Raw genomic sequence first — 25293 nt, 5'->3', positions numbered from 1 at the left:
CGCCCCCTTCCCAAGATGGCGGCGGGCGACGCTCTGCCCGCCGAGCCCCGTCTCTATGGCCGGGAGGGCCGCGCGCATGCGCAGTGCGGGCCGCGGGGTTGCAGCAGCCGGAGCGGCGGCGGCAGCAGGCGGCGGTTGGGCTCGCGGACGGGGGGGGTGAGTCCGGCGGGGAGGGGGGGAAAAAACGGGGGGGGTAAAATTTGGGGGGATCGGGAACCGACCCCCCCCCCCAGCAGGGTGCCGAATGGGCTCGCCCGGCGGGGAGGGGAGGGGGAGCGAGGAAGGAGCGCGCGGGGCCCGCGTGGCGCCTCCCCCCCGTAAGGCGCGGGCTCCCCCCGGGCCCCCTCAGACCGGCGGCGGCGGCCGCCCCGCGAGGGTCGGTCCTGCTGCTCCGCTCCGCTGCTGCTCCGGCAGCTTCTGGGTTTGTACCATAAGCTCAAAACGAAAAAGATTAAAGGAATTCTGGGAAAAGATGTACCTATCCCGCGGACATCCCCACTGGGGCGTTTGCTAGCACATTGGAAGGAGGGAGGTTTTGGTCAAGAACTGCGGAAAGGAAAGCTGATTGATTATCGTAATATTTGGTGGCCCCAGTATAAACTAGAGGACCGAGAAACTTGGCCTGAGAATGGAACATTGCAATATAATACGATTTTACAATTGATGCTATTTTGCAAGCGGGAAGGAAAATATGATGAACTGCCGTACGTGGAATTATTCTTTTATTTGCGCCGAGAGCCTGAATGGCGGCGTGCTTGTGGAATAACGGTGCTTGAGGTTTCAACTGAGGAACGTTGTTGTGCGTGTACTAGGGAGGGACGCCGTATACAGCATCAGGCAATAGAGAATAATAAGTATTATGGGAAATGAATAATGGAAATATTGATCTGGAAGTTGCGCCGTCGGCTCCGCCGGGAGAGCCGGGACAGGGAGGGAAAAGAGAAAAGGAAGATAGCAGTAGTGATGGAGAATCCCCGACTTTAGCCTCCCCGCGTCACATAGGACCCGGCAACAGCGAAGGGCAGCAGAAACTATAAATGAACAGAGAGGGAAAATAATCGCTCCCCTCAGGCAAGGAGGGGGGACAGAAGGACCGGTATATGTTAAGGTGCCTTTTTCAGCTGGGGACTTAATGACATGGAAACAAGCAGCCGGCGCCTACAGGGAAAACCCAGATAAAGTAGCCGGGGTAATGAAAATGATAATTAAAACCCAAAATCCCGATTGGGATGATCTCCAGGTGATCCTGGATACTTTGATGGACTCGACAGAAAAAGACATGGTATTGCGGGCAGCCAGAGAGAGAGCCCGAGAAGATATACGAAATGGATTAGTGCTTGGAAATCTAGATCAAAACTTCCCCGCTGAGGATCCCCAATGGGATTATAACACGGGGGATGGAATAAGGAGGCTGAAGAGATACCGAGATTGGGTACAAGTCGGGGTACAGAATGCCATGCCCCGGACCATAAATTGGTCAAAATTGTATAATGTCAGGCAAGAAAAAGCGGAATCGCCTTCCGCCTTTTTAGAGAGATTGAAAGAAACCGCTAAGAAATATACAGATTTAGACGTAGAGACTGAGCAAGCTAAAGCTCAATTGGCGCTCATTTTCCTGGGACAAGCCCAAGAGGATATTAGGAAGAAATTGCAAAAGTTGGAAGGTGCAGATTTGAGAAATTTGGATAGGCTGTTGGAAATAGCCTGGAAAGCGTATAATAACAGAGAAAAGGAAACGACAAAAAGGCAACAACAGAACTTATTAGCAGTAATTCAAGGGAGAGAACACGAGAGAGATCCGGTAGCAGAAACTAAAGAGCCCTTAGTAAAAATTCAAATAGGAAATAAGGAAGTAAAATTTTTAATTGATACAGGGGCCACATATTCAGTACTCAATAGATTAAGTGGTAAGATAGGGGAAAGGAAAACTGCTATTGTAGGTGCCACCGGGAAGGAGGAAATACGGCCGTTCTTACAACCCCTTGATTTACGGTTTGGAGGTAAAGAAATTACGCATGAATTTTTATATGCTATGCTCTTATTGATTTATATGAATTTTTATAAGCTATTAAATCACAGGGCCGCAACTAATGAACCTGCCCCTATTTCTCTTTGGTATGACTGCGATCCAATTCATGTATTTTCATCCTTTTATATAAATATCAGTGCTTCTTTCCCCCTAGGTCTTGCTGTGATGGGAAGAAATAGAATTGTCACTTTGAAGAACCAGACGTAGGCTATGCTATTTACCTCCTCCTCCCTGCACACCTGCCCTGCTGTAGATTTCTAGAAGCACAAGAGTAAAAAAAAAAAAACAAAGCAACGAAAAAAAACATTCAAACCTAAAGAAGCATCTGATTTAAAATAAAATTAATAAGAATCATTTAGGGAATACGAAGTCTTTGATGTACCAGTCCATACTAGAGTAAAGGTATCACTGCTCTCTTGCCAAAAAAAATGTAGAGTTGGCTGTCCAGCAGTGATGTAAAGATCCAGTATGAAAACAGTAATTCCCCTTGTCCTTTTTGGCATCAGCCAGAGTAGAAATGGACTGGCTGCAGGAATTGCTAAATTGCTGAGTAACCGATGATGAATAAGTGGCTTTCCCCTTTATTTCAATGGGGGATTAAAATGATTGACGTTGGTGCTGGCATGTTTCTAGGGGACTCTTGTAGTAATGCCCTCCGTCTTGCATTTCCTTCCCTGCAGGTTGCAATCAAACAGATGAATTTGCAGCAGCAGCCCAAGAAAGAAGTGATTATCAATGAAATCCTGGTAATGAGGGAAAACAAAAACCCCAACATCGTCAACTACTTGGACAGGTACGTCGTGATTTGAAGGGTTCACCGAGGGGCTCTGGAAAACACTTCCTTGCCACTGTCTTAAGTGATCCATCTCAGCTTAATGTAGATCTAGGACGATCTTGCATTGCTTAATGGATGTGGCAAGGTTGGGGTGTGGGTCGCTTAGTGGTCTCCATCTATATCCTAGGAGAAACAAGTGTCTGAATTGGTATTAATGGAGTATTTAGGCTCTCTTTAGAGATGCTGACGGCAATGGCATTAGCAGCATGCTGTCAGGACCCCATTTTCCAAGGCGCTCTGCCAAATTTCACCCGACAAGCCATTTCCTTCCAGATGCTACAGGAGAAATGGGAATACCTTGAACTGTGTTATTTGTTTTCCTCTTCCTCTTCTTTCCTTCTCCCTGAGCAATACTAACGTTCTGCTTGCAGAGGAGTAACCCTTCAATGTTCAGATGGTAATCGTGTCCCTGTGGCTGTCCACTGAGGTTTTCTGTGTTGTAGCATAGCAGTGGTAAGGCTGAAGGATGCGTGACACATAACTAAGCGAGGCTGTTTTCTTGAGGGTGTGTGTAAGGGAGGAAAGGAGAGGTGGCACAGAGTGGAATAGTCCTGATAGACACTAGGATAGACACTGATGCATCGTGTCAAGCCTGGATCATTCACCTTATGCTCAAGCTAGTTGCAGTGGAGCTGCAGCAGGGTTTCCAGCCTGCTGCCCTCGTCAGAAACAAGCAGTCTTGATTAACTACAGGTTTGGGTATTTGTAGGGAAAACTGTGCCTAGATGGGTGAGCTTCAGACTTTAATCTTGGCAGCTCATCTTCTGAAGATGGAACGGAGGGATGTGACCCAGAATCTCTTCTGGGAATCGGAGAGAGAGAATTTGGACACTCGCTTGCTCTGCATGGATATCAAAAGCCTATCAACTGTTGCCTTAACATCTTCCTCTGATGTCCTAGCTAAAAAAAGTACTTCTCATGCTGCAGCATCCATTGTGATGCTGAATTTATATGGTGCTGTGTTCCATGTTATAAGTACGGATGTAAAGAGCTGCCTTATCGAAAGGACAAAGCCTGCTGGTGAAATTTTGAGGAAGGGGTGTGTTTGTGCAGGGAAAGTGGTGCTGGGCACTCTTAGAAACGGCAGAAATTACCTGTGCAAAATGAGCAAAGCAGAAAAGAACATTTAAGGATTGCATGTGGGCTGAAAGTGTGTATTTCTCCAGGCTGATCAGAGGCTTTGTTTTGGGAAAACTGTTTGAGATGCATGTTCTTCCTTTAGAGAGAACATCCCCGTGTACATGCACATGCCTTGTCTAGCCAATACATCCCAGCTGTAGGGTAGCTGCACGTCCTGCTGTCTTGTTTAAACTTCCAGCAACAAGAGCCGCTTCTTTCGTCCTCGACTTTCTCTCACTAAGCTTTTTCAGGGGGATTAGCTTTTGTTCGAGTGCAGCAAATGGACAGAACAGCAACGAGGGTGAACGCTGGGGGTTCTTGTGCCTATTGTGGGGCTTTGCAAGCGCAGGATCTTGCTGCTGGGCAGCTGCATCCCTCCTGCCTGCCCTAATGTGCCTGCTGGTTTCCTGAGTGCTGAGTGAAGCTGGTGTTTGAGCGCTGCTTGCTGGCTTCCACCTACTGCTGTCACAGAAGGAAGGATGTGCTGGCCGCTGTGGGACCTGTTTCCTTTTTTGTGGTTCTTTTTTGACAGTGCAGACAGGTACTCCCCCCCTTCTGAGTACCTACTGGAAGCTGCAAGATGCTCACCAGTATAAACCAGCCCTCCCATCCCTCTGCCTCAGCTCCTGGCCTTATGCAAGGGTTTCCAGTGTCTCTTACCTGCCTTTACCTCTCTTACCTACTTCCTAGTAGTTACGAGGTCTTACTAGATGTTAAGAGGTCTGGCTGGCTCACAGGCCCCCAAACACCACCGTGCAAATGGGGCATTTAGGATTCAGGCAGTTCTCTGCTGCCCTGTGTGGCACAAAGGTGTGCTGGGAAGCTTAAGCCCTAACTCAGCTGTACTTTTATTGCTGAGTGTAGAAGCATGCGTATCTGAAGACAGTGACCCTGCACAGACAAGCAGCCACTTGTGCTGAATTACCTTCTGGTCCTGCCTGTGTTTTTCTCCCGTGTGAAAGAGGCCCTCAGAGACCTGTTTCTAAATGTAGGCACCTAAAGTTAGAGGATGCCCAGCGTGAGGCAGAGCAAAGTTCTGCCTCGGGGTTTCTTTTGGAAGAGGAACCCTCGTTAACCTAACAAACCCCACAAACCCTCATTTTAGGTGATAGCCACTGTTACGGAACTGCGCTTCCCAGTAACCCCAACTCCCAGCTTGTATGTGTCGACTTCTTGATGAATTCTCCTGCCAGCAGGCAGAAGCTTGCAATTTGATTCTCTGCCGCCTCTCTCGACTCATCCGTCTGCTCCTTACAAAACGGGGCAGATAAGCTGTGAAGGTGGGGTTTATGGTTTTCAAGCTGATGGTTCCTTCCTTCGGGAATGTGTCATCCTGATGTATCTGTTGTGAAAGGTTGTGTTGATTTTTTTTCAGGATGGGCCCAAGAAGGCAGAAGTGGTTGGTGATGATTTTTTTTTACATGAGTTAATGCTGGTGCCTTCAACCCAGGTCTTCTGCTTCTAGGCATGAGCACACGTGCTCCCAGCAGAGAACAATATCCCAAATGGATGTGAAAAGTCACCCTCATCTCAGCTTTTTCCTATTTATCTTCCTACAGGCTTCCTACAGATGAGATTTTTCAAATGCACGATGCTTAAAAAATGGTGTTCTTGAAAAAGACCTGAAAAGTTGTACGTGGGCAACCACCCAGGACTGTCCGTGTGCCTGGGCAAGGGTAGGCCGTTGCTTCGGGTAGGAGGATGCCAGTGGTGTCAGAACAGCCCACAGCCACCTTTTTCAGTGCAAGAGCCCTTGAAAAATCATGCTGTGCACCAGCTGTTTAGGGATGCATGCTTGGACCCCGTCCTTTCCTGGTATCTCTTTCCTCTCTCTCCCAGTGTTGGAAGGAATTGTGAGCTTGTCTCTTTCTTAGCCTGGGCCCTTCCCATGGCAGAAGAAATCAGCCTTGCTTTTGTGGGCAGGAAACTTTGAACCTGCTCTTCCATCACCTCAGCCCTGTTTTCTCCTCAGCTTTCTGCACTCACCCTTTGTCTGCTCTTTCAGGTTGTGGTCAGATCCTCCAACACACAGAAGTTGCCATGAGTACCTGGTGCCCCAGTACATTTCAATATTCTGTTCAAGCCTCATGGTTCCCTGCACTTCTAAGATAGCTTTAAAACCCAGTGCGTTCTGACTCAGGAAACGGTGACATGCTCATATTTGCTTGTTCTAAAAGCTGTTTTTGGCACTTCAGCTACCTTGTAGGAGAAGAGCTCTGGGTCGTCATGGAGTACTTGGCAGGAGGCTCCCTAACAGATGTTGTGACAGAGACCTGCATGGACGAAGGACAAATCGCAGCTGTGTGCCGAGAGGTAAAGCTGCACCCACAGCCTGGGCGAGCTGTGAGGAGGAAGGGGACAGGGCTTTCTCTGATGTATTCTGCTGGAGGAGCTGTCTACAGCTTCTCTACTGCTGCAGTCATCTTCTCAGAGGATGGATTTCACTGGGGAGGTGGTGGCATGCTCCTGTTAGCTTTCACCCTAGAGTGAGGACTGCAAAATGGGGCTGGAATCCTTGCGGTTACGCCTGTTTTCTTCAGGGCTAACCTGTCCTCCTGCTGGTCCCAGTGGGGATGTCTCTGTAGCCCTGCACATACTGGATATAGAAAAGGCTCTAAAAAGCTAAGCCCGTGCTACTCAAAATGCACATTGTTAGAGTCCATAGCTGGCTAAATGTACTTAATGCACAGTAAGAACCTCGTCCTTTCTTTTTTCAGTGTCTCCAGGCTCTGGAATTCCTCCACTCGAACCAAGTTATTCACAGAGACATCAAGAGTGACAACATCCTGCTGGGCATGGACGGCTCCGTCAAACTAAGTATGAGGGGAAGAGCGCTGGTGGTGACTTTAGTTATCAACCCAGGCTTCTTCCCTGCTACGGGACAGGCCTGGTGGGGAGATGGGTGCTTGAGATGCTTGGTGCTGTGGTGGTGGAGGGTGTGTAGAAATGCTGCTGTAGGTATTTTTGTGGCATCTGTTTCAATGGAGATTGGCAAGCATAAATCCCTGTGAACTGCTAACAGACGTGCAATGAGATTTGGTGTTCATTTAGCCTTGGGCCATCTGTTTGTGTTGTGTGAAGTAACAGGATTTTAATGCACCTCCAGTCTAGAAAGCTGGGTTTTTAGGTGGAGGGTGACAAGCCTTTCTCCGTTTGTGATCCGTCGAGTCTTGAAAATACTGCAGGTACTTGGGTGATGGAGGTGGGTGGAGGGGAAGTTGCAATCTGTTCAGCTAGAAAGCATTTAATCTTACAAACCCAGTGTGTAGTAGTGTGTAAGCGATTAGAGGTGTCTAATTTCTTATATTAGGAGTGAGTTTCTATAGCTGAGTAATTGGTAACGACAGACACGGAGAAGGCTGAGGTACTCAGCAACTTCTTTGCCTCCGTCTGCGCTGGTAGATGGGCTTCCCAAGTCTTTCGTTTCCCTGAACCCGTAGGTGGAGGCTGGGGGAGCAAAGTCCCACCGACTGTAAGTGCAGAGCAGGTTCGAGACCACCTGCTGAATGTAAACAGGTCCAGGTCTATGGGACCTGATGACATGAATCCCAGGGTCCTGAGGGAACTGGCTGATGGGGTTGCCAAGCCTCTCTCCATCAGAGTTGAAAAGTCCTGGCAGTCGGGCGATGTCACTGGTGAGTGGAAAAATGGAAACGTCATGCCCCTACTCTTCAACAATCAAAACAAAGAACTGAACAAAGAGCGCTACTCTTCACCAATTAAAACAATTAGGAGACTTTTCTTCTCAGCAAGAGCGGTCAGGCACTGGGACGCGTTGCCCAGGGAGGTGGTGGAGTCCCTGTCCCTGGGGGTGTTCAAGGCAAGGTTGGACGTGGTGCTTGGGGCCGTGGTTCCGTGGGTGACATTGTTCGTAGGGGGATGGTTGGACCAGGTGATCTTGGAGGGCTTTTCCAACCTTAATTTTTCTATGATTCTATGATTCTGTGATCTTTTGGAAAGTCAAATGCAAATAAGACAGGGCCAAGCAATTTCCACAGGAAGGCTCTCCAGCTTTCTGTCTTCTCAAAGAAAATAATAAGTACCAAATTAGGTACTTAAATTTATTCTGAACACAGTATTTGCTCTAGAAAGCAAATCGTTTTTGAGATGTGGTACATCTTCTGGGGAAATAATATCTGTGGGACTGAAAATACGACCAGATAATACTGGTGGGTGTGGGTGGAGGGGGGACAGACTGGGCATTGCTTTCTGTTTTCACAGACCCAGGAACAGGCTTGAGAGCATGTGTTACACAGTGTATTACAGCTGCAAAATGCTGCAGTGCCACGTTTCACAGCATCCATGTACAGCTCTTTACTGATCACCAGCCTTCACATCGACAAGTGAGCAGCTCTGTGATGTTGATGGCCTCAGCGAGTCAGATTTAGAAGCTTACTCCTGAACACCTTGTTAACCACAAAAGCAGGCCTCCTTTGCAGCAGCAATGTAGCAGGCAGTGCAACAGGCTAGCTTGTACCACAGCTGTGGCATCAGTACGTGTTGTTTTTGGAGAAACCTGCTGGTTTCTAACTTTTTCTTCCCTCCTTCTTTGCTTTTCCAGCTGACTTTGGCTTCCGCGCCGAGATCGCTCCCGAACAGAGCAAGCGCAGCACCGTGGTGGGGACCCCGTACTGGATGGCGCCTGAAGTGGTGACACGAAAAGCCTCCGGGCCCAAAGTGGACATCTGGTCACTGGGGATAATGGCCATCGAGATGATCGAAGGAGAACCCCCCTACCTCAATGAAAACCCCCTGAGAGTAAGCGAGTGCCTTTTTTTGCCCTCAGGCCTTCGCTGAGCCTGCTGGTTAACCTAGGCTCTGGAGGAGGCAGGTGAACCTCCGCTGTGGTTTCATCACATGCAGCTACACGTCTCCTTGGATGCTGTAGTGAGAAGATTGTGGTCATTTAAGTTAGAAGCCATGGCTGGTTCTGGGTGGCAGAGGGCACAGGCTCTTCCTGTTGCAGACCTTCAGGTAGGGTCTGAGTTAATCCTGTGGTGCATCCATAATTCCCCCCCTTCTGGAGAGGCTGACAGGGGCACCTTCTGGCCCCAGAGTGCCTGGCTTCTTAAATCCTTGTGAGTGGGGAAGAGAGCTGTCCTTGAATTCGAAGAATACCACATTACGCTTTTACAAACAGGGCTTTTTCTTGCTGGTGCATTGTTCTTCTTGGCATGCTCCCAGTAAAGCTCCAGGTTTAACAAGCCTTTAGTCAGGCTTTGCCCCTGCTGGTGTCTCTCCCTTCGTATTCTTTAATGAAAGGGGAAATTCTGTCAGTTTGTAAGAATGCAGCTGTTCTTGGTGTAAGCCAGTTTTATGGCTTTTTTTCCTAAGCTAAACAGGACGAAGGGATCTAGAACAGTTCTGTTTAACTTGTTTCCACCTCTTTGACTGGAGGTGATTTTGGGAGAGAAGTGCAGCAGTGAAGAAATGCGAAAGGAAAATGTTGGTGTGGAGTTAAATGAGGATGGCTAAGCAACGGGTGCTTTGCTCTCATTTAACTTAACTTGTTGCAGTTCCCAGGCTATCAGACCTCTACCTTGAGATGTGATGAGCGATGAGCTCAAAAGGCCTCTGCCAGATGTCTGTTTCCTTTTAAAAGGCATCTAGCGATTTTCTTTTAAGAATAAAATTTTGCAGTGGATGAATTCTGAATTTCCTGATTCTTAGAAAATTCTTCATTCGCAAGCAGCAGCAAAACGACTCCACTCGTTTCTGTAGGGTGTTAAGTGCTGCTTGAGAACCTACTGGCCATCTTTTGTAAGGGACCAACTGCATCTTTAGAGTATCGACTTTTTAGGCCTTGTGCAGTTGGGCAAAGTATCGAGAGAACAAAGCCTCCTGATTATTCAGGGGTACCTTCCCATGAGGATATAGTTATTGCAGGAGTCGAGCACTGGCAGAGCTGTGCCAGCCAACTTCCCTATGTAAACACCGTCTGGACTGCTGGTTTTGTCCTCTTAATCCCTTGAGAGGGCTGCAGGATCCAAACCCAGATTACGAGGGTAAAGCAAGAAAGGATTGGATCCCATCCACATAAAAATAAGGCCGGCAGCTCTTCTCTTTGCTGAAACTTAAGCATTTCTTCGTCACCCTGATAAGGGTTTTTGTTTTGGTTTTGTTTTTCCCCATTGAACTGTGGGGAGGGAGAGGAAAAATGGGTGCCTCTGTGAACCGCAGCTGGAGTCTGACCTTCGTAACCTCCTGTTTCTTTGGTGCTTGCTTTGCTTTAGGCCCTGTATCTCATTGCTACTAACGGGACTCCGGAACTGCAGAATCCAGAAAAGCTTTCACCCATATTCCGAGACTTCTTAAATCGCTGTCTTGAAATGGACGTGGAAAAAAGAGGTTCTGCAAAAGAGCTGCTCCAGGTAAGTGCTGGGGAACAGGACGGAATTAAGCATTCTAGAGTGAGAATAGGCATGTGGAGAAATGTCATTTGGGGTCTTAAATACTGCGTCATCTGAAGTCACAAGCACAGCAGAGATGATTTACCATGAAGAAACGAACAAAAAAACCCAAAACGAACCAACCAAAAAACCCCAAATCCATACCGAAGCGTTTACAGAGTACTTTCCTTTTTGTGCTGTACTTGCTACTGGCAGCAGCTGTGCAGCGTGTTCTGTAACCAACCTCAAATAATTGCCGTGCCCCGAGCCTGCCAACTGCTGAGCCCCTTAATTCCCGTGGCTTCTGCACGCAGCTCACCCTAACATCTGGCTGTGGTGTTGCGGTCTGGCCATGCTTGTTCCCATTTGGATAACAGGAGGGCTTCCAGCTATCGAATGCTCTGGTTGTCTCCCTTCTGGGGGAGAGTTCCCAAAGCTTTTTGGAAGGGGCACGTCTTGCATTAACTGCAGCAGTTTGGCGTGAACACATTTTGCCAGATACAGCTCTTCCTGCAGAGGTGATGGAACCAAGCTTGTGAGAAATCCTCAGTTATTTCACTGAAAACCTGGTGTCTTTGTCTGGACTCCTGGTGAAAGTGAAGGACGAAGCTGCCAGGCTTTTTACCAACACAGATGAGGAGCGTTCATGTGTTTCCTTTTGTCAAACCTCCCACGGGGGTGGAAAATGTGCTTCAGCTCTTTGTAAAATAAATCTGTGATGATGGGGCCCTCAGACCTCACCTGTGAGACAGTTGTCTCTTTTTTGGTGTTCCTTTCTTTCCTTTAGTTTGTTTACTGGGTTCAGCTTTGGGAGTGCTGCTGCCTTTCTGAGACTCTAAAGAAGCATTAATCAGCGGCAGAAAGAATGGCAGTAGATGAAAGCTGACTTTTTCTCCTGGACTTGCCAGCTCCAGAGTATCAGAGAGCAGCAGTGCTGTGTCCCTTGGGGCAGGAGAACATTGGGACTGCAGCATTTCTGCCTGCCTTTACCTTTTGGCCTCGGATTTTTCCACCTGTGAAGTGTGTTCAGATTGGGTGGTTGATCCCTTCTGGTGCTCAGAAATCCTGGGGGACTTAGGGTGATTTCCCTTTGGTGAACTTGACCCATTTCTCCATCAACACAAGCAAAGCTGTGCCAGTATTGGTTATGTGGAAGCTGAGTTTTGTTATTTGACAGCAGGGAAGTATGGAGATCTGAGTCTTGTAGTGGTGATGTGTTGTCAAAGTAGAGTTATTCCTCTAACCCTGAACTGTAAAGCTCATGAGAAGAAGGGAAACATTATCACTAAAGCTGCCTTGATTCTCTCTGCCTTGCTGGAGGGTTTGTCTCCAGTTGGAGACTGCAGATGTGGTCACAAAACACTCCTTAAATTTATGCCCAAAGAGGTTTATGTTCCTGACGTCTTCACTTTTCCAAATCGCATTAAATTTTCCCCACTTTCCGTCTCATTCCTGCTCCAGCTTTCATTTTGAGATGCCAGGTGCTGAGGTTGAGCTTGTGGCTTTGACTCACCTCTGTGACCAAGGCAACTGGCTTTTATCATCAGTTCCTGCTGCTCCTACCCGTTCATTGACGTCTCATCATATAACCAGCCTGTAAATTGCCCGTGGCAGGGAACCTCTCTTAGCCTTGCTCACGCAGTGCCCAACACAACAGGTTTCCGAGGTCCTTTGTCCCTGCTGAAGTACAAATAAATAGTGATTTTATTTCAGTGCTAGCAATAAAATAACAAAGTGAGAAATAGGACAGCTGCTTGGCCATGCTACAAGCAATCAATAGCATTATAAAAGCTGTGGAATAACTTCTCTCTAAGTAGGACAAATAACAATATTTAATTACAAGGATTTTGAGGTGTGCTGGTGGCTGTAGAGCTTAATCTCTGTTATTTAGCTAGGTCTACCTAGCTTTCCTGGTGTTAATGGATCAGTGTGGGTAGTTTGGAGGTTGCAATGTTACTTTGGGCAACTCTGAGCTTTGCCAAAGATGCATGTGCGGTCAGGATCCGTTTGCTCCTCATCTTCATGAAGCTGTTAAGTAACCCACCTAAAGTCACTGGGTATTTCTAAGGGCACTTGCCCTGCTTGCTTGCATCGCTATGTCCATCATGTCTAATTTGGCAAGACTCCTGCATGCACTGATGTTAAGTTCTGGGAGGCACAAGGCTGTTCGTGCTCCTGCTATCTCAAAATGTGCAGTGGCTTTCCACAGGGGCAAAAGAAGCAGGGCATGGCTACAGCAAGTCAGGGACCTCCCACCTTGGGGTGCATCAGGCTACTGCTATCCTACCAAAAACATTCATCTCCAGAGGTTCAGCACTCTTGAGCAACCACAGCCAGCTGGCACTTCCCTGAGCACTTCTCCCTCCTACCCAAGTGATGTTCAGGGGGCGTAACACAGCAGAAATACCTTCTGCATTGAGCCACTGGTGGTTCCTGTGATGTGTGACTTCCCTACAAGACTGTTGGTATCACGCATCATAGCTAGACTTAGGTTAAACCATGGTCTGTTCTTCACCAGGTCTTAGGAGCACGTAGAGACCCTTTTTGAACCATGGTGGGCTGTGACCATGTTGGCTCCGTGTGAAAACTTGCGTTTGCCTTGTTTCCTAAGAGGCTGGCTGTGCTGCCTGCCTGTTATTTCTCAACAGTTTTTGGCTGAATCAGCGAATTTCAATCACCTGGGACAGACATCCTGACCTGCAGGGACATGGGATGGGGATGTGGAGGAGGGAGGATTCCACGTGTTGCAGGAAGGACCAGAGATCTTCACCCAGGCAATGCTTCCTTGTGATGTTTTACGTCAGCAGCCCAACATGTCAGAAAGCTGAGCACGCTGATGCCCTTGCTGGAGCAGAGTTTTTACAGCAAGCAGTGCTTGGCGTGGTTTTGTTTGTGAGCATCGTAGTCTCTTCCTCCACCCAACTGAGGCCTGGAGGCCTCCTTCCACGTCCTTATTGTGAACTACTGAAGCAAACACTCTTCTGCCCAGCAGCCACCAGTGGCTGAACAAAGTGCTGCACGACAAAGCACTTGCTGTCTGTGCAAAGGCTCTCTCCGCCTGCACGCATCAGGGTTATTTTCTTCAGACAATCAGTTTCAATTAATTTAATTGTTATCACTCCCAAGGCAATCTTCTCATCCCCATTAGAGCTAAAAGGTTAAGCTGCGGGGTCTTGTTGTAGGACAGTTCAGGCTCAGGGGAGAAGAAAAATACTTTCTTGTTCAGTCTTTCAAACACAGAAGATGATATTTGCCTCTCTGCAGTTAAACACATTCATTCCAAGGGGTTTTGGGGAGGTAACTCGTGACTGTATAATGTAAAGGGGTTCAGATGTGCTGGGGCCTCTGCATTCATACACTAAGAAGACGACTCAAAATTGTACGTTGGTAGTGAAGTCCAAAGAGTGACCTCAAGCCTTCATCCCTGAGGGACTGGGGTATCATGGAAGCTCTGAAAGCCTGCATTTTTTTTTGCCAGAAAGTGAATGTAGAAACCTGGCTTGTGCTGTCAAGCCCCCATTGCAGTGAATCCCAGGGTATGTGTAGGAGCAGTTTGGAGGAGCCAGACCTGCTGGTGGTGGTTGTCCTTTGGCCTGAAGAAGTCTTGCTGTAGGTGGAACTGTGTGAGACACTGCTAAACACAGCTGCTCTCCATGGAAGAGCAGATCAGACAGGTCCTGAGGCAGCTTTTGAGGAGCCAGAGCACACAGAGGACAGATCTTGTCCACATCACATCATCTCACCGGTCCATCAAGACGTGTTCTCCTCCACTGACCAGTGGAGCAACTGCGAGAGTTCCTCCTTCACCATCCGGGGATGAAAATTGGTGATTATACTTCTTGTAAGCTGGTAATGAGCTGTTACCTCTATCCATAAAAACGAGCTTTTCCTCCAATGGCATCCCCAAATATGCTGCATCTTTTGTAAGAAAGTTACACAGGAGTAGCAGGGGAGAGTCTAGTTGAGCACGGCCTCTGAAGTAGGTGTTTGGATGCACCTTAGGCAAGGACCAAGTCTTCGTAACATTGCTTGCCGAAAAGGGGAGATTTTGAAAGTGTCTTTTCCCTTCATTTTTCTAAAATGGCTTATTTAAATGTGCCTGGTTTAAGATCTTCAGCAGTAATTCAGTTCTCTGTGAACTGCTCCCGCGGTTACTCATCATGTCCTAGGTGTAGGATTCAATTAAAGGAGGCTGACATGTCAAGTAGCCCTTAAAGGCTGATCTGTATTCTCTGCTGAGCTTATCTTGCCTCAAATCAGCATCATCCTGGAAGGAGAGGGTATTTGTAGCTGGGTCAGAAACACCTTACATTCCTTTATAGTTGGGTTTCAGGAGAACAGCTCCCCTTCCCAACACATTATTGCCCTAAATCTCTTTGTCCTGCTTTCACACAGTCCCACTGTGTTACAGTCTGCAAGGACCTGGATTATAAATTATCATCTCAGTGGAGCACTGATGACTGCTAACAGATGTTTTTTCTCTAAACCCTCACAGGTTTGCACAGCAGCAAGGCATCTGGGCTGGTGAAACTCATCACAAGGCACCTGGGCTGGTGAAACTTGTCACCAGGTTCATCAGTTGTCTGTGACAACCTGAAGCTAGTCTCCAGAAGAGCCACGGACTGGTTTTCCTCATCCTTTACTTGGTGTTCAGGGCATCTCAGGTTGTCCCCTGCCCTGGCTGGGGTTTTTGCTGTCCTTAAGGGACCCTGATCCCCAAGGGCTCCAACCTGCCAGCAGGGAAAGGAACACACCAGCCATAGGGCCACAGCTGGGGATTAAAAATTAACCTAATACAAACCAGAGGTTTTGAATCTCCAAGGCAGTTTTCCATGTTCTGAGACGTGCATTTCTTGCATTTCTTGCAATTACTGTCACTGTGTGCTTTCCTTTGCTCTCTGCTCTGTTTTTCTGTTTGTTTGTTTGTTTGTTTTGTGTTTTTGTTTTTTTTTTGAGACTTTTATTCCCTGAGCTGTCCCCCATGGATGATGTGCCTTTAGTGACAACAAATACATAGAAAAAAAGTAAGGTTGCTGCTCTATTTTTCATGTCATGGCTGCTGGCCCAGGCCATATTCTATCTATCAGAGTGCAGTCACAAAGTGTGTACCCCAAAATGCTCAACTATCTGTCACCCATGAGGAGGTTTTGACCCTACAAGGCAGTTTTGGTGAGTGCTTGGCCATTTCAGGAATGTATTTACTGTAGCAATAACCGCTTCTCTCCATCCACCTGTCCTGCCTTGCCATTGTGCAGAAAGGCCTAGAGTAAAGTGACTTCCCTATACAAAAATAATTCTAGAAATGCCTCATTTTGTCATTTTGTACCAGGATGCAAATAATCTCTTCTTGCTTTCCCAGGTCCTAGCGATGTGTTTGCTTGCAGAAGGTCAGCAGCTGTACCTGCACTGGAGTCACAAGGTGGGGAGAGGGTTTTCTGGTAACCCTAACCATGCTTTAAACCATCAGCCTGTGGTGTTTCCCTGCGTGCAAAACAGCTTAGATCATAGGAGAGAGGGAGGAGGTTAATCTTAGGAGGCTTTAAATATCCATACTAATGATATCTCCAAGTGAGCTAATCACCCCAAGCTCCCTGTGCGGTCAGATGAGGGAAATGAACCCTCTGAGGATGCAAATCATCCAGCTGGTCATAGACACTTAAATTGAGATGAGGTGAATCACACCCAAAGTACCTTTTTTCCCCACTGGCTCTAAAAGGAGCCCGTGGTGACTCACTGAGGTGAGGATGTCTGCATTTAACATGTCTACATGTGGTTGCATGTAGACAAAGGCAAAGTTTCCATGAGGAGCACAGCGTAAGTCCCTGTAGCAGGACCCAACAGCTTTAAAAACAGTGGCCGCTTCCTCTGCAGAACAGAAACCTGGCTTTTCCAAGGCATTCTGGTGCCCCGTGTCTTTTCGTCTTGGGGTGGTTTTGGAAAAGCCACGTGGAGTTTGGAAGGCATAGAAACAACTCCTCAGAGAGCTGTTGCTGCAAAATGATGCTTTAGAAACCACCTTTCTTAAGAACTTCTTGAAAGCCAGGTGAGGCTTTTAAAAAAAGAGCCATGAAGCTTAGGGGAAAGCGTAATAAGATTGCAAATCTTGCAGTGGAGTGGAATAGTTGAATGTCAAAATACTCGATCCTCTGTTTCTTCATTTACACAGTGGAAACGATCAATTTTACTATCAAAAATGGGCTTCCAGAAGATCCAGAAAGCTGTAGAGCAATTTGTGGAAAACACCAACGCTGCATCCCTATGTGGAAGAGATTAGGGACTGATTATTAGGATGCTGATCTGTAGGATCTCCCTGAAGACTGGTTAGGGCCTTGGTCCAATTTCTACTCGTGTTTAGTTCTCAGCAGACAAATAAGGTTCCAAGAAGAGCCTGCCATCATAACTGCTTGGTACCAACCTGGGCAAGAAGCCACAGCACAGAATGAGCTACCCCTTCACTTTTTTTTAGTTAAAGATTAAATTCTTATTTCTGAACTACAGAAATGTTTGCAGTTGCTGAAGCCTCTTCCAAAGCAACTCAGCATAAGGAAGCTGTGCTGATGTCTCTTTTGGGTTTAACTTGGTGTTTCTGAGTTCAGCCAACTACAGAATTTAACGATAGTTGTTCATCTAGGCTCCATCTGCATCAACAGACAGAGAGAGGCATCCCTTATCATAAAGCAAGTGGAAATGGATCACCTCTGTAAATTCCTCTCTTTCTCCCGTGACTAGAGAGGGAGCCTTGAGGGCTGACTCAGGTTAGGTACTTAACTTGTAAAATCAGTTTTGCCATGCAGAAAATCCAATTTATAGCACTGTGGGTCTGGTTTTAGTCCCATTAGATCTCTTTGTCTATGAAGTGGCACAGCCAAGCTTGTGCATCCCGAATGTATTGAGTCCAAGCTGATTAAAGAAGCCTGTTAGGCAACTAGATTGCACACCCTATGCAGAAATGCCAAAGCTTATTAATGTCCTTTGTATCTCCCCAGATTGGGACTTTTCTTGTCCTGGGCTTCTCTATCACAGCCCTCTTCATATTACCTGTACTCTGGGGAGATCAGTGGAAAACAGTCCGCCTCTCGTTCCAGGTAAGAGGCTTGTTTGAAAGGAGGTTCTTTGAAAAAAACAACTGGTTTCTTGAAGTATTGTGTGGCAATCAGTGGAAAATATTCCATACGTGAAATGGTTTTCACATGGGTTTTCCTGGCAGTCTGTGCAGTTTTGTATAAACTTTTATTAAGACTTAACATTTCCCGTAGGAAGGAAGGAAGCCAAGACCTGAGGTTTGGTATCAAGCTATCTGTTTGATGTAACATGTCTCCTTTGGGGAAGTTGTATCTTTTTTTTCCCTTTTTTTTTTGGCAAACTTGTTGTAAGTGCACTGTTAATTAGCAGGTGCTGAGGGCAAGTAAATCAGATCCCTTTGGCTGGTGGGGTTACTGGAGTGAGAATTCAATCCCTACTCCGCTCATGCCAGCTCAGCAGCTTTTAGCATTAGTCCAATTTCAGTCTCCTACAACCCAGAAGAGCTTCATCCCCTGAGGATGGGAATCAGGGCTAATGCACTGGCAAAGGTTAAGAGAAAGTGTCAGCTTCTCCTCCCTTTTGCAGACTCTAGGGGAGGAGGATGGGGAGAAGGAGACACAAAATCTTTTGGGTTTCCCACAGGTGTGGTTTATTTGGGGTGTTCATGCCCTTTGTGATGCTTCAGCTGGCCTCCTGCTGCTGTTCCCAAAGGACACCAGTCTTTAACAAATCCTGTGTCCTCTCCACTAGCCCTGCATAACTATCTCAAATATCCTGGACGTCTCAGGTGGCACCTTTGTTTATGCAACTGCATCCTGCTTCTGGTCAAAAGCAGTTGGGATCAGGTGTCCAGGGCAGACAGTCTCACACACAATGACATCTCTCAATGACTTCTGCTTTTCTTCAACCCTTACATCTTAAGAGAGTTGGCCAAGCGATAGGAAAGGCTGAGGAAATTCGAGTTTGTTGACATTAGATTGATGATTTAGTTGCAGTGGAGATGACTGTTACATGGATAAGATTGGATTGGAGTAGATTGGATTAAAACTGGTGCTCTCTGGAAGGTGTTCACAGGTTATGATGTAGTAGTAAATGTGATTGTTTGCCAAACCATCCTGGACAAGGACAGACTCGTCCCTTTTGGCTGTTTGAGAGGAAAGGAGAGCTTTATACTGAAGTGAGGAGCACTCCTCAGAGCAGGGAACCAGCCTGGCACATCTCTCTCCCCTGACTCAAGATGAGTTTTGTGGATCCAACCTGGGTGTGGGAGATAATGAACTGCTGGTGTCCACAGCAGGAGCCCATCTATGAGGGAGGCTGCAGCTGTGTTGGGGCTTGTTTCTGTCTGTATCCACACTTCATCCTTTGAATAAAATCCCTTTTTCTCCTTTCTGATTCAAAATAAAGTTAATAAGAATCATTTAAGGAATAAGAAGTCTTTGATGTACCAGTCCATACTAGAGTAAAGGTATCACTTCTTTCTTGCAAAAAAAATGTAGAGTTGGCTGTCCAGCAGTGATGTAAAGATCCAGTATGAAAACAGTAATTCCCCTTGTCCTTTTTGGCATCAGCCAGAGTAGAAATGGACTGGCTGCAGGAATTGCTAAATTGCTGAGTAACCGATGATGAATAAGTGGCTTTCCCCTTTATTTCAATGGGGGATTAAAATGATTGACGTTGGTGCTGGCAGGTTTCTAGGGGACTCTTGTAGTAATGCTCTACTTCTTGCATTTCCTTCCCTGCAGGTTGCAACCAAACAGATGAATTTGCAGCAGCAGCCCAAGAAAGAAGTGATTATCAATGAAATCCTGGTAATGAGGGAAAACAAAAACCCCAACATCGTCAACTACTTGGACAGGTACGTCGTGATTTGAAGGGTTCACCGAGGGGCTCTGGAAAACACTTCCTTGCCACTGTCTTAAGTGATCCATCTCAGCTTAATGTAGATCTAGGACGATCTTGCATTGCTTAATGGATGTGGCAAGGTTGGGGTGTGGGTCGCTTAGTGGTCTCCATCTATATCCTAGGAGAAACAAGTGTCTGAATTGGTATTAATGGAGTATTTAGGCTCTCTTTAGAGATGCTGACAGCAATGGCATTAGCAGCATGCTGTCAGGACTCCATTTTCCAAGGCGCTCTGCCAAATTTCACCCGACAAGCCATTTCCTTCCGGATGCTACAGGAGAAATGGGAATCCCTTGAACTGTGTTATTTGTTTTCCTCTTCCTCTTCTTTCCTCCTCCCTGAGCAATACTAACGTTCTGCTTGCAGAGGAGTAACCCTTCAATGTTTAGATGGTAATCGTGTCCCTGTGGCTGTCCACTGAGGTCTTCTGTGTTGTAGCATAGCAGTGGTAAGGCTGAAGGATGCGTGACACATAACTAAGCGAGGCTGTTTTCTTGAGGGTGTGTGTAAGGGAGGAAAGGAGAGGTGGCACAGAGTGGAATAACCCTTTGGGAGATAGAGAGAACGGGCTTATTCCTTGCTTGGAGCTGGGTTTTGTGGACCTGAACACATGCTTAGATGCGTTACATCCATGTGGGATGACTCCTTGAATCCCTGCATGTCCTTTCTGCAGCCACGAATGCTGTATTCACTGTATAGCTCAAGGCAGTAAAAAGTAAGTCTGCAAACAAATGTGACTGCGAGTTCTGCCCCGTAGGATACTGAGGCTCTGCATAAGGGTGATGGCAGCAGTGCTGCAGTTGTCAGCTCTTTGGAGGTTGTCTGCTTCAGAAGGAACAAGTGGTGAATGTGCTTCTGTGGGGGTAGGGAGCTGCCTTTGAAAGCAGAAGAAATGCTTGCACCTCCCCTGTTTGACTTCCAGAAAACAGTCGCAGACTGTCAGCATGGAGATCTGGGATGTGCTGGAAGCTAAACAGGGCAAAAGTGTTGCACGGTGAATTGAATTCAGCATCATTTTAACACTGATGCATCGTGTCAAGCCTGGATCATTCACCTTATGCTCAAGCTAGTTGCAGTGGAGCTGCAGCAGGGTTTCCAGCCTGCTGCCCTCGTCAGAAACAAGCAGTCTTGATTAACTACAGGTTTGGGTATTTGTAGGGAAAACTGTGCCTAGATGGGTGAGCTTCAGACTTTAATCTTGGCAGCTCATCTTCTGAAGATGGAACGGAGGGATGTGACCCAGAATCTCTTCTGGGAATCGGAGAGAGAGAATTTGGACACTCGCTTGCTCTGCATGGATATCAAAAGCCTATCAACTGTTGCCTTAACATCTTCCTCTGATGTCCTAGCTAAAAAAAGTACTTCTCATGCTGCAGCATCCATTGTGATGCTGAATTTATATGGTGCTGTGTTCCATGTTATAAGCACGGATGTAAAGAGCTGCCTTACCGAAAGGACAAAGCCTGCTGGTGAAATTTTGAGGAAGGGGTGCGTTTGTGCAGGGAAAGTGGTGCTGGGCACTCTTAGAAACGGCAGAAATTACCTGTGCAAAATGAGCAAAGCAGAAAAGAACATTTAAGGATTGCATGTGGGCTGAAAGTGTGTATTTCTCCAGGCTGATCAGAGGCTTTGTTTTGGGAAAACTGTTTGAGATGCATGTTCTTCCTTTAGAGAGAACAACCCCGTGTACATGCACATGCCTTGTCTAGCCAATACATCCCAGCTGTAGGGTAGCTGCACGTCCTGCTGTCTTGTTTAAACTTCCAGCAACAAGAGCCGCTTCTTTCGTCCTCGACTTTCTCTCACTAAGCTTTTTCAGGGGGATTAGCTTTTGTTCGAGTGCAGCAAATGGACAGAACAGCAACGAGGGTGAACGCTGGGGGTTCTTGTGCCTATTGTGGGGCTTTGCAAGCGCAGGATCTTGCTGCTGGGCAGCTGCATCCCTCCTGCCTGCCCTAATGTGCCTGCTGGTTTCCTGAGTGCTGAGTGAAGCTGGTGTTTGAGCGCTGCTTGCTGGCTTCCACCTACTGCTGTCACAGAAGGAAGGATGTGCTGGCCGCTGTGGGACCTGTTTCCTTTTTTGTGGTTCTTTTTTGACAGTGCAGACAGGTACTCCCCCCCTTCTGAGTACCTACTGGAAGCTGCAAGATGCTCACCAGTATAAACCAGCCCTCCCATCCCTCTGCCTCAGCTCCTGGCCTTATGCAAGGGTTTCCAGTGTCTCTTACCTGCCTTTACCTCTCTTACCTACTTCCTAGTAGTTACGAGGTCTTACTAGATGTTAAGAGGTCTGGCTGGCTCACAGGCCCCCAAACACCACCGTGCAAATGGGGCATTTAGGATTCAGGCAGTTCTCTGCTGCCCTGTGTGGCACAAAGGTGTGCTGGGAAGCTTAAGCCCTAACTCAGCTGTACTTTTATTGCTGAGTGTAGAAGCATGCGTATCTGAAGACAGTGACCCTGCACAGACAAGCAGCCACTTGTGCTGAATTACCTTCTGGTCCTGCCTGTGTTTTTCTCCCGTGTGAAAGAGGCCCTCAGAGACCTGTTTCTAAATGTAGGCACCTAAAGGTAGAGGATGCCCAGCGTGAGGCAGAGCAAAGTTCTGCCTCGGGGTTTCTTTTGGAAGAGGAACCCTCGTTAACCTAACAAACCCCACAAACCCTCATTTTAGGTGATAGCCACTGTTACGGAACTGCGCTTCCCAGTAACCCCAACTCCCAGCTTGTATGTGTCGACTTCTTGATGAATTCTCCTGCCAGCAGGCAGAAGCTTGCAATTTGATTCTCTGCCGCCTCTCTCGACTCATCCGTCTGCTCCTTACAAAACGGGGCAGATAAGCTGTGAAGGTGGGGTTTATGGTTTTCAAGCTGACGGTTCCTTCCTTCGGGAATGTGTCATCCTGATGTTTCTGTCCTGAAAGGTTGAGTTGATGTTTTTCCGGATGGGCCCAAGAAGGCAGAAGTGGTTGGTGATGATTTTTTTTTACATGAGTTAATGCTGGTGCCTTCAACCCAGGTCTTCTGCTTCTAGGCATGAGCACACGTGCTCCCAGCAGAGAACAATATCCCAAATGGATGTGAAAAGTCACCCTCATCTCAGCTTTTTCCTATTTATCTTCCTACAGGCTTCCTACAGATGAGATTTTTCAAATGCACGATGCTTAAAAAATGGTGTTCTTGAAAAAGACCTGAAAAGTTGTACGTGGGCAACCACCCAGGACTGTCCGTGTGCCTGGGCAAGGGTAGGCCGTTGCTTCGGGTAGGAGGATGCCAGTGGTGTCAGAACAGCCCACAGCCACCTTTTTCAGTGCAAGAGCCCTTGAAAAATCATGCTGTGCACCAGCTGTTTAGGGATGCATGCTTGGACCCCGTCCTTTCCTGGTATCTCTTTCCTCTCTCTCCCAGTGTTGGAAGGAATTGTGAGCTTGTCTCTTTCTTAGCCTGGGCCCTTCCCATGGCAGAAGAAATCAGCCTTGCTTTTGTGGGCAGGAAACTTTGAACCTGCTCTTCCATCACCTCAGCCCTGTTTTCTCCTCAGCTTTCTGCACTCACCCTTTGTCTGCTCTTTCAGGTTGTGGTCAGATCCTCCAACACACAGAAGTTGCCATGAGTACCTGGTGCCCCAGTACATTTCAATATTCTGTTCAAGCCTCATGGTTCCCTGCACTTCTAAGATAGCTTTAAAACCCAGTGCGTTCTGACTCAGGAAACGGTGACATGCTCATATTTGCTTGTTCTAAAAGCTGTTTTTGGCACTTCAGCTACCTTGTAGGAGAAGAGCTCTGGGTCGTCATGGAGTACTTGGCAGGAGGCTCCCTAACAGATGTTGTGACAGAGACCTGCATGGACGAAGGACAAATCGCAGCTGTGTGCTGAGAGGTAAAGCTGCACCCACAGCCTGGGCGAGCTGTGAGGAGGAAGGGGACAGGGCTTTCTCTGATGTATTCTGCTGGAGGAGCTGTCTACAGCTTCTCTACTGCTGCAGTCATCTTCTCAGAGGATGGATTTCACTGGGGAGGTGGTGGCATGCTCCTGTTAGCTTTCACCCTAGAGTGAGGACTGCAAAATGGGGCTGGAATCCTTGCGGTTACGCCTGTTTTCTTCAGGGCTAACCTGTCCTCCTGCTGGTCCCAGTGGGGATGTCTCTGTAGCCCTGCACATACTGGATATAGAAAAGGCTCTAAAAAGCTAAGCCCGTGCTACTCAAAATGCACATTGTTAGAGTCCATAGCTGGCTAAATGTACTTAATGCACAGTAAGAACCTCGTCCTTTCTTTTTTCAGTGTCTCCAGGCTCTGGAATTCCTCCACTCGAACCAAGTTATTCACAGAGACATCAAGAGTGACAACATCCTGCTGGGCATGGACGGCTCCGTCAAACTAAGTATGAGGGGAAGAGCGCTGGTGGTGACTTTAGTTATCAACCCAGGCTTCTTCCCTGCTACGGGACAGGCCTGGTGGGGAGATGGGTGCTTGAGATGCTTGGTGCTGTGGTGGTGGAGGGTGTGTAGAAATGCTGCTGTAGGTATTTTTGTGGCATCTGTTTCAATGGAGATTGGCAAGCATAAATCCCTGTGAACTGCTAACAGACGTGCAATGAGATTTGGTGTTCATTTAGCCTTGGGCCATCTGTTTGTGTTGTGTGAAGTAACAGGATTTTAATGCACCTCCAGTCTAGAAAGCTGGGTTTTTAGGTGGAGGGTGACAAGCCTTTCTCCGTTTGTGATCCGTCAAGTCTTGAAAATACTGCAGGTACTTGGGTGATGGAGGTGGGTGGAGGGGAAGTTGCAATCTGTTCAGCTAGAAAGCATTTAATCTTACAAACCCAGTGTGTAGTAGTGTGTAAGCGATTAGAGGTGTCTAATTTCTTATATTAGGAGCGAGTTTCTATAGCTGAGTAATTGGTAACGACAGACACGGAGAAGGCTGAGGTACTCAGCAACTTCTTTGCCTCCGTCTGCGCTGGTAGATGGGCTTCCCAAGTCTTTCGTTTCCCTGAACCCGTAGGTGGAGGCTGGGGGAGCAAAGTCCCACCGACTGTAAGTGCAGAGCAGGTTCGAGACCACCTGCTGAATGTAAACAGGTCCAGGTCTATGGGACCTGATGACATGAATCCCAGGGTCCTGAGGGAACTGGCTGATGGGGTTGCCAAGCCTCTCTCCATCAGAGTTGAAAAGTCCTGGCAGTCGGGCGATGTCACTGGTGAGTGGAAAAATGGAAACGTCATGCCCCTACTCTTCAACAATTAAAACAAAGAACTGAACAAAAGCGCTACTCTTCACCAATTAAAACAATTAGGAGACTTTTCTTCTCAGCAAGAGCGGTCAGGCACTGGGACGCGTTGCCCAGGGAGGTGGTGGAGTCCCTGTCCCTGGGGGTGTTCAAGGCAAGGTTGGACGTGGTGCTTGGGGACGTGGTTCCGTGGGTGACATTGTTCGTAGGGGGATGGTTGGACCAGGTGATCTTGGAGGGCTTTTCCAACCTTAATTTTTCTATGATTCTATGATTCTGTGATCTTTTGGAAAGTCAAATGCAAATAAGACAGGGCCAAGCAATTTCCACAGGAAGGCTCTCCAGCTTTCTGTCTTCTCAAAGAAATTAATAAGTACCAAATTAGGTACTTAAATTTATTCTGAACACAGTATTTGCTCTAGAAAGCAAATCGTTTTTGAGATGTGGTACATCTTCTGGGGAAATAATATCTGTGGGACTGAAAATACGACCAGATAATACTGGTGGGTGTGGGTGGAGGGGGGACAGACTGGGCATTGCTTTCTGTTTTCACAGACCCAGGAACAGGCTTGAGAGCATGTGTTACACAGTGTATTACAGCTGCAAAATGCTGCAGTGCCACGTTTCACAGCATCCATGTACAGCTCTTTACTGATCACCAGCCTTCACATCGACAAGTGAGCAGCTCTGTGATGTTGATGGCCTCAGCGAGTCAGATTTAGAAGCTTACTCCTGAACACCTTGTTAACCACAAAAGCAGG

At 47.4% G+C, this 25293-nt stretch overlaps 2 protein-coding genes across 13 annotated transcripts in view; both read left to right on the top strand.

Moving 5' to 3' along the window:
- LOC310890691 (serine/threonine-protein kinase PAK 1-like) lies at positions 1 to 23684 on the top strand. 6 transcript variants are annotated; one of them, XM_083852999.1, is made up of 12 exons: positions 1 to 156; positions 1941 to 2000; positions 2710 to 2822; positions 6179 to 6296; positions 6701 to 6800; positions 8545 to 8741; positions 10217 to 10354; positions 15732 to 15791; positions 17359 to 17457; positions 19141 to 19253; positions 23063 to 23180; positions 23585 to 23684. In XM_083852999.1, exons 1-11 carry the CDS (start codon positions 16 to 18, stop codon positions 23175 to 23177), a joined length of 1254 nt encoding a protein of 417 aa, XP_083709125.1. In that variant the 5' UTR covers positions 1 to 15; the 3' UTR covers positions 23178 to 23180; positions 23585 to 23684. The 6 variants fall into 6 exon arrangements, with proteins under 6 accessions (XP_083709125.1, XP_083709124.1, XP_083709127.1 ...); XM_083852998.1 differs by lacking the exons at positions 23063 to 23180; positions 23585 to 23684 and adding an exon at positions 22873 to 23056; XM_083853001.1 differs by lacking the exons at positions 23063 to 23180; positions 23585 to 23684 and adding an exon at positions 22427 to 22866.
- LOC310890693 (serine/threonine-protein kinase PAK 1-like) overlaps positions 13166 to 25293 on the top strand; it is a 33260-nt gene continuing 21132 nt past the window's right edge. Inside the window, exon 1 of one of the 7 annotated variants that reach the window (XM_083853006.1) lies at positions 13166 to 15036. Coding sequence is in view for 2 of the 7 variants with exons in the window: in XM_083853005.1 (XP_083709131.1) it covers positions 24394 to 24502 (109 nt within the window). In the remaining 5 variants the exon portion in view is untranslated. Of the gene's footprint in view, positions 15037 to 21913; positions 22267 to 24155; positions 24503 to 24547; positions 24687 to 25011; positions 25210 to 25293 lie in introns of those variants that run through there. The other 6 variants (XM_083853010.1, XM_083853009.1, XM_083853005.1 and 3 more) reach the window with 6 other exon arrangements.

This window comes from Anser anser (assembly GCF_964211835.1).
Source record: "Anser anser genome assembly, contig: HAP1_SCAFFOLD_294, whole genome shotgun sequence".
Lineage (NCBI taxonomy): Eukaryota > Metazoa > Chordata > Aves > Anseriformes > Anatidae > Anser > Anser anser.
Note: the sequence above shows the minus strand (reverse complement) of the source record. Positions and strands in the feature narration are given on the sequence as shown.

Coding starts and splice junctions, on each gene's coding strand:
- LOC310890691 (XM_083852998.1), top strand. CDS start 16: ATGGCGGCGGGCGACGCTCTGCCCGCCGAGCCCCGTCTCTATGGCCGG. Junction 10,355..15,731: donor CTGCAAAAGAGCTGCTCCAG/GTAAGTGCTGGG, acceptor TTGCTTTCCCAG/GTCCTAGCGATGTGTTTGCT. Junction 15,792..17,358: donor ACCTGCACTGGAGTCACAAG/GTGGGGAGAGGG, acceptor GTATCTCCCCAG/ATTGGGACTTTTCTTGTCCT.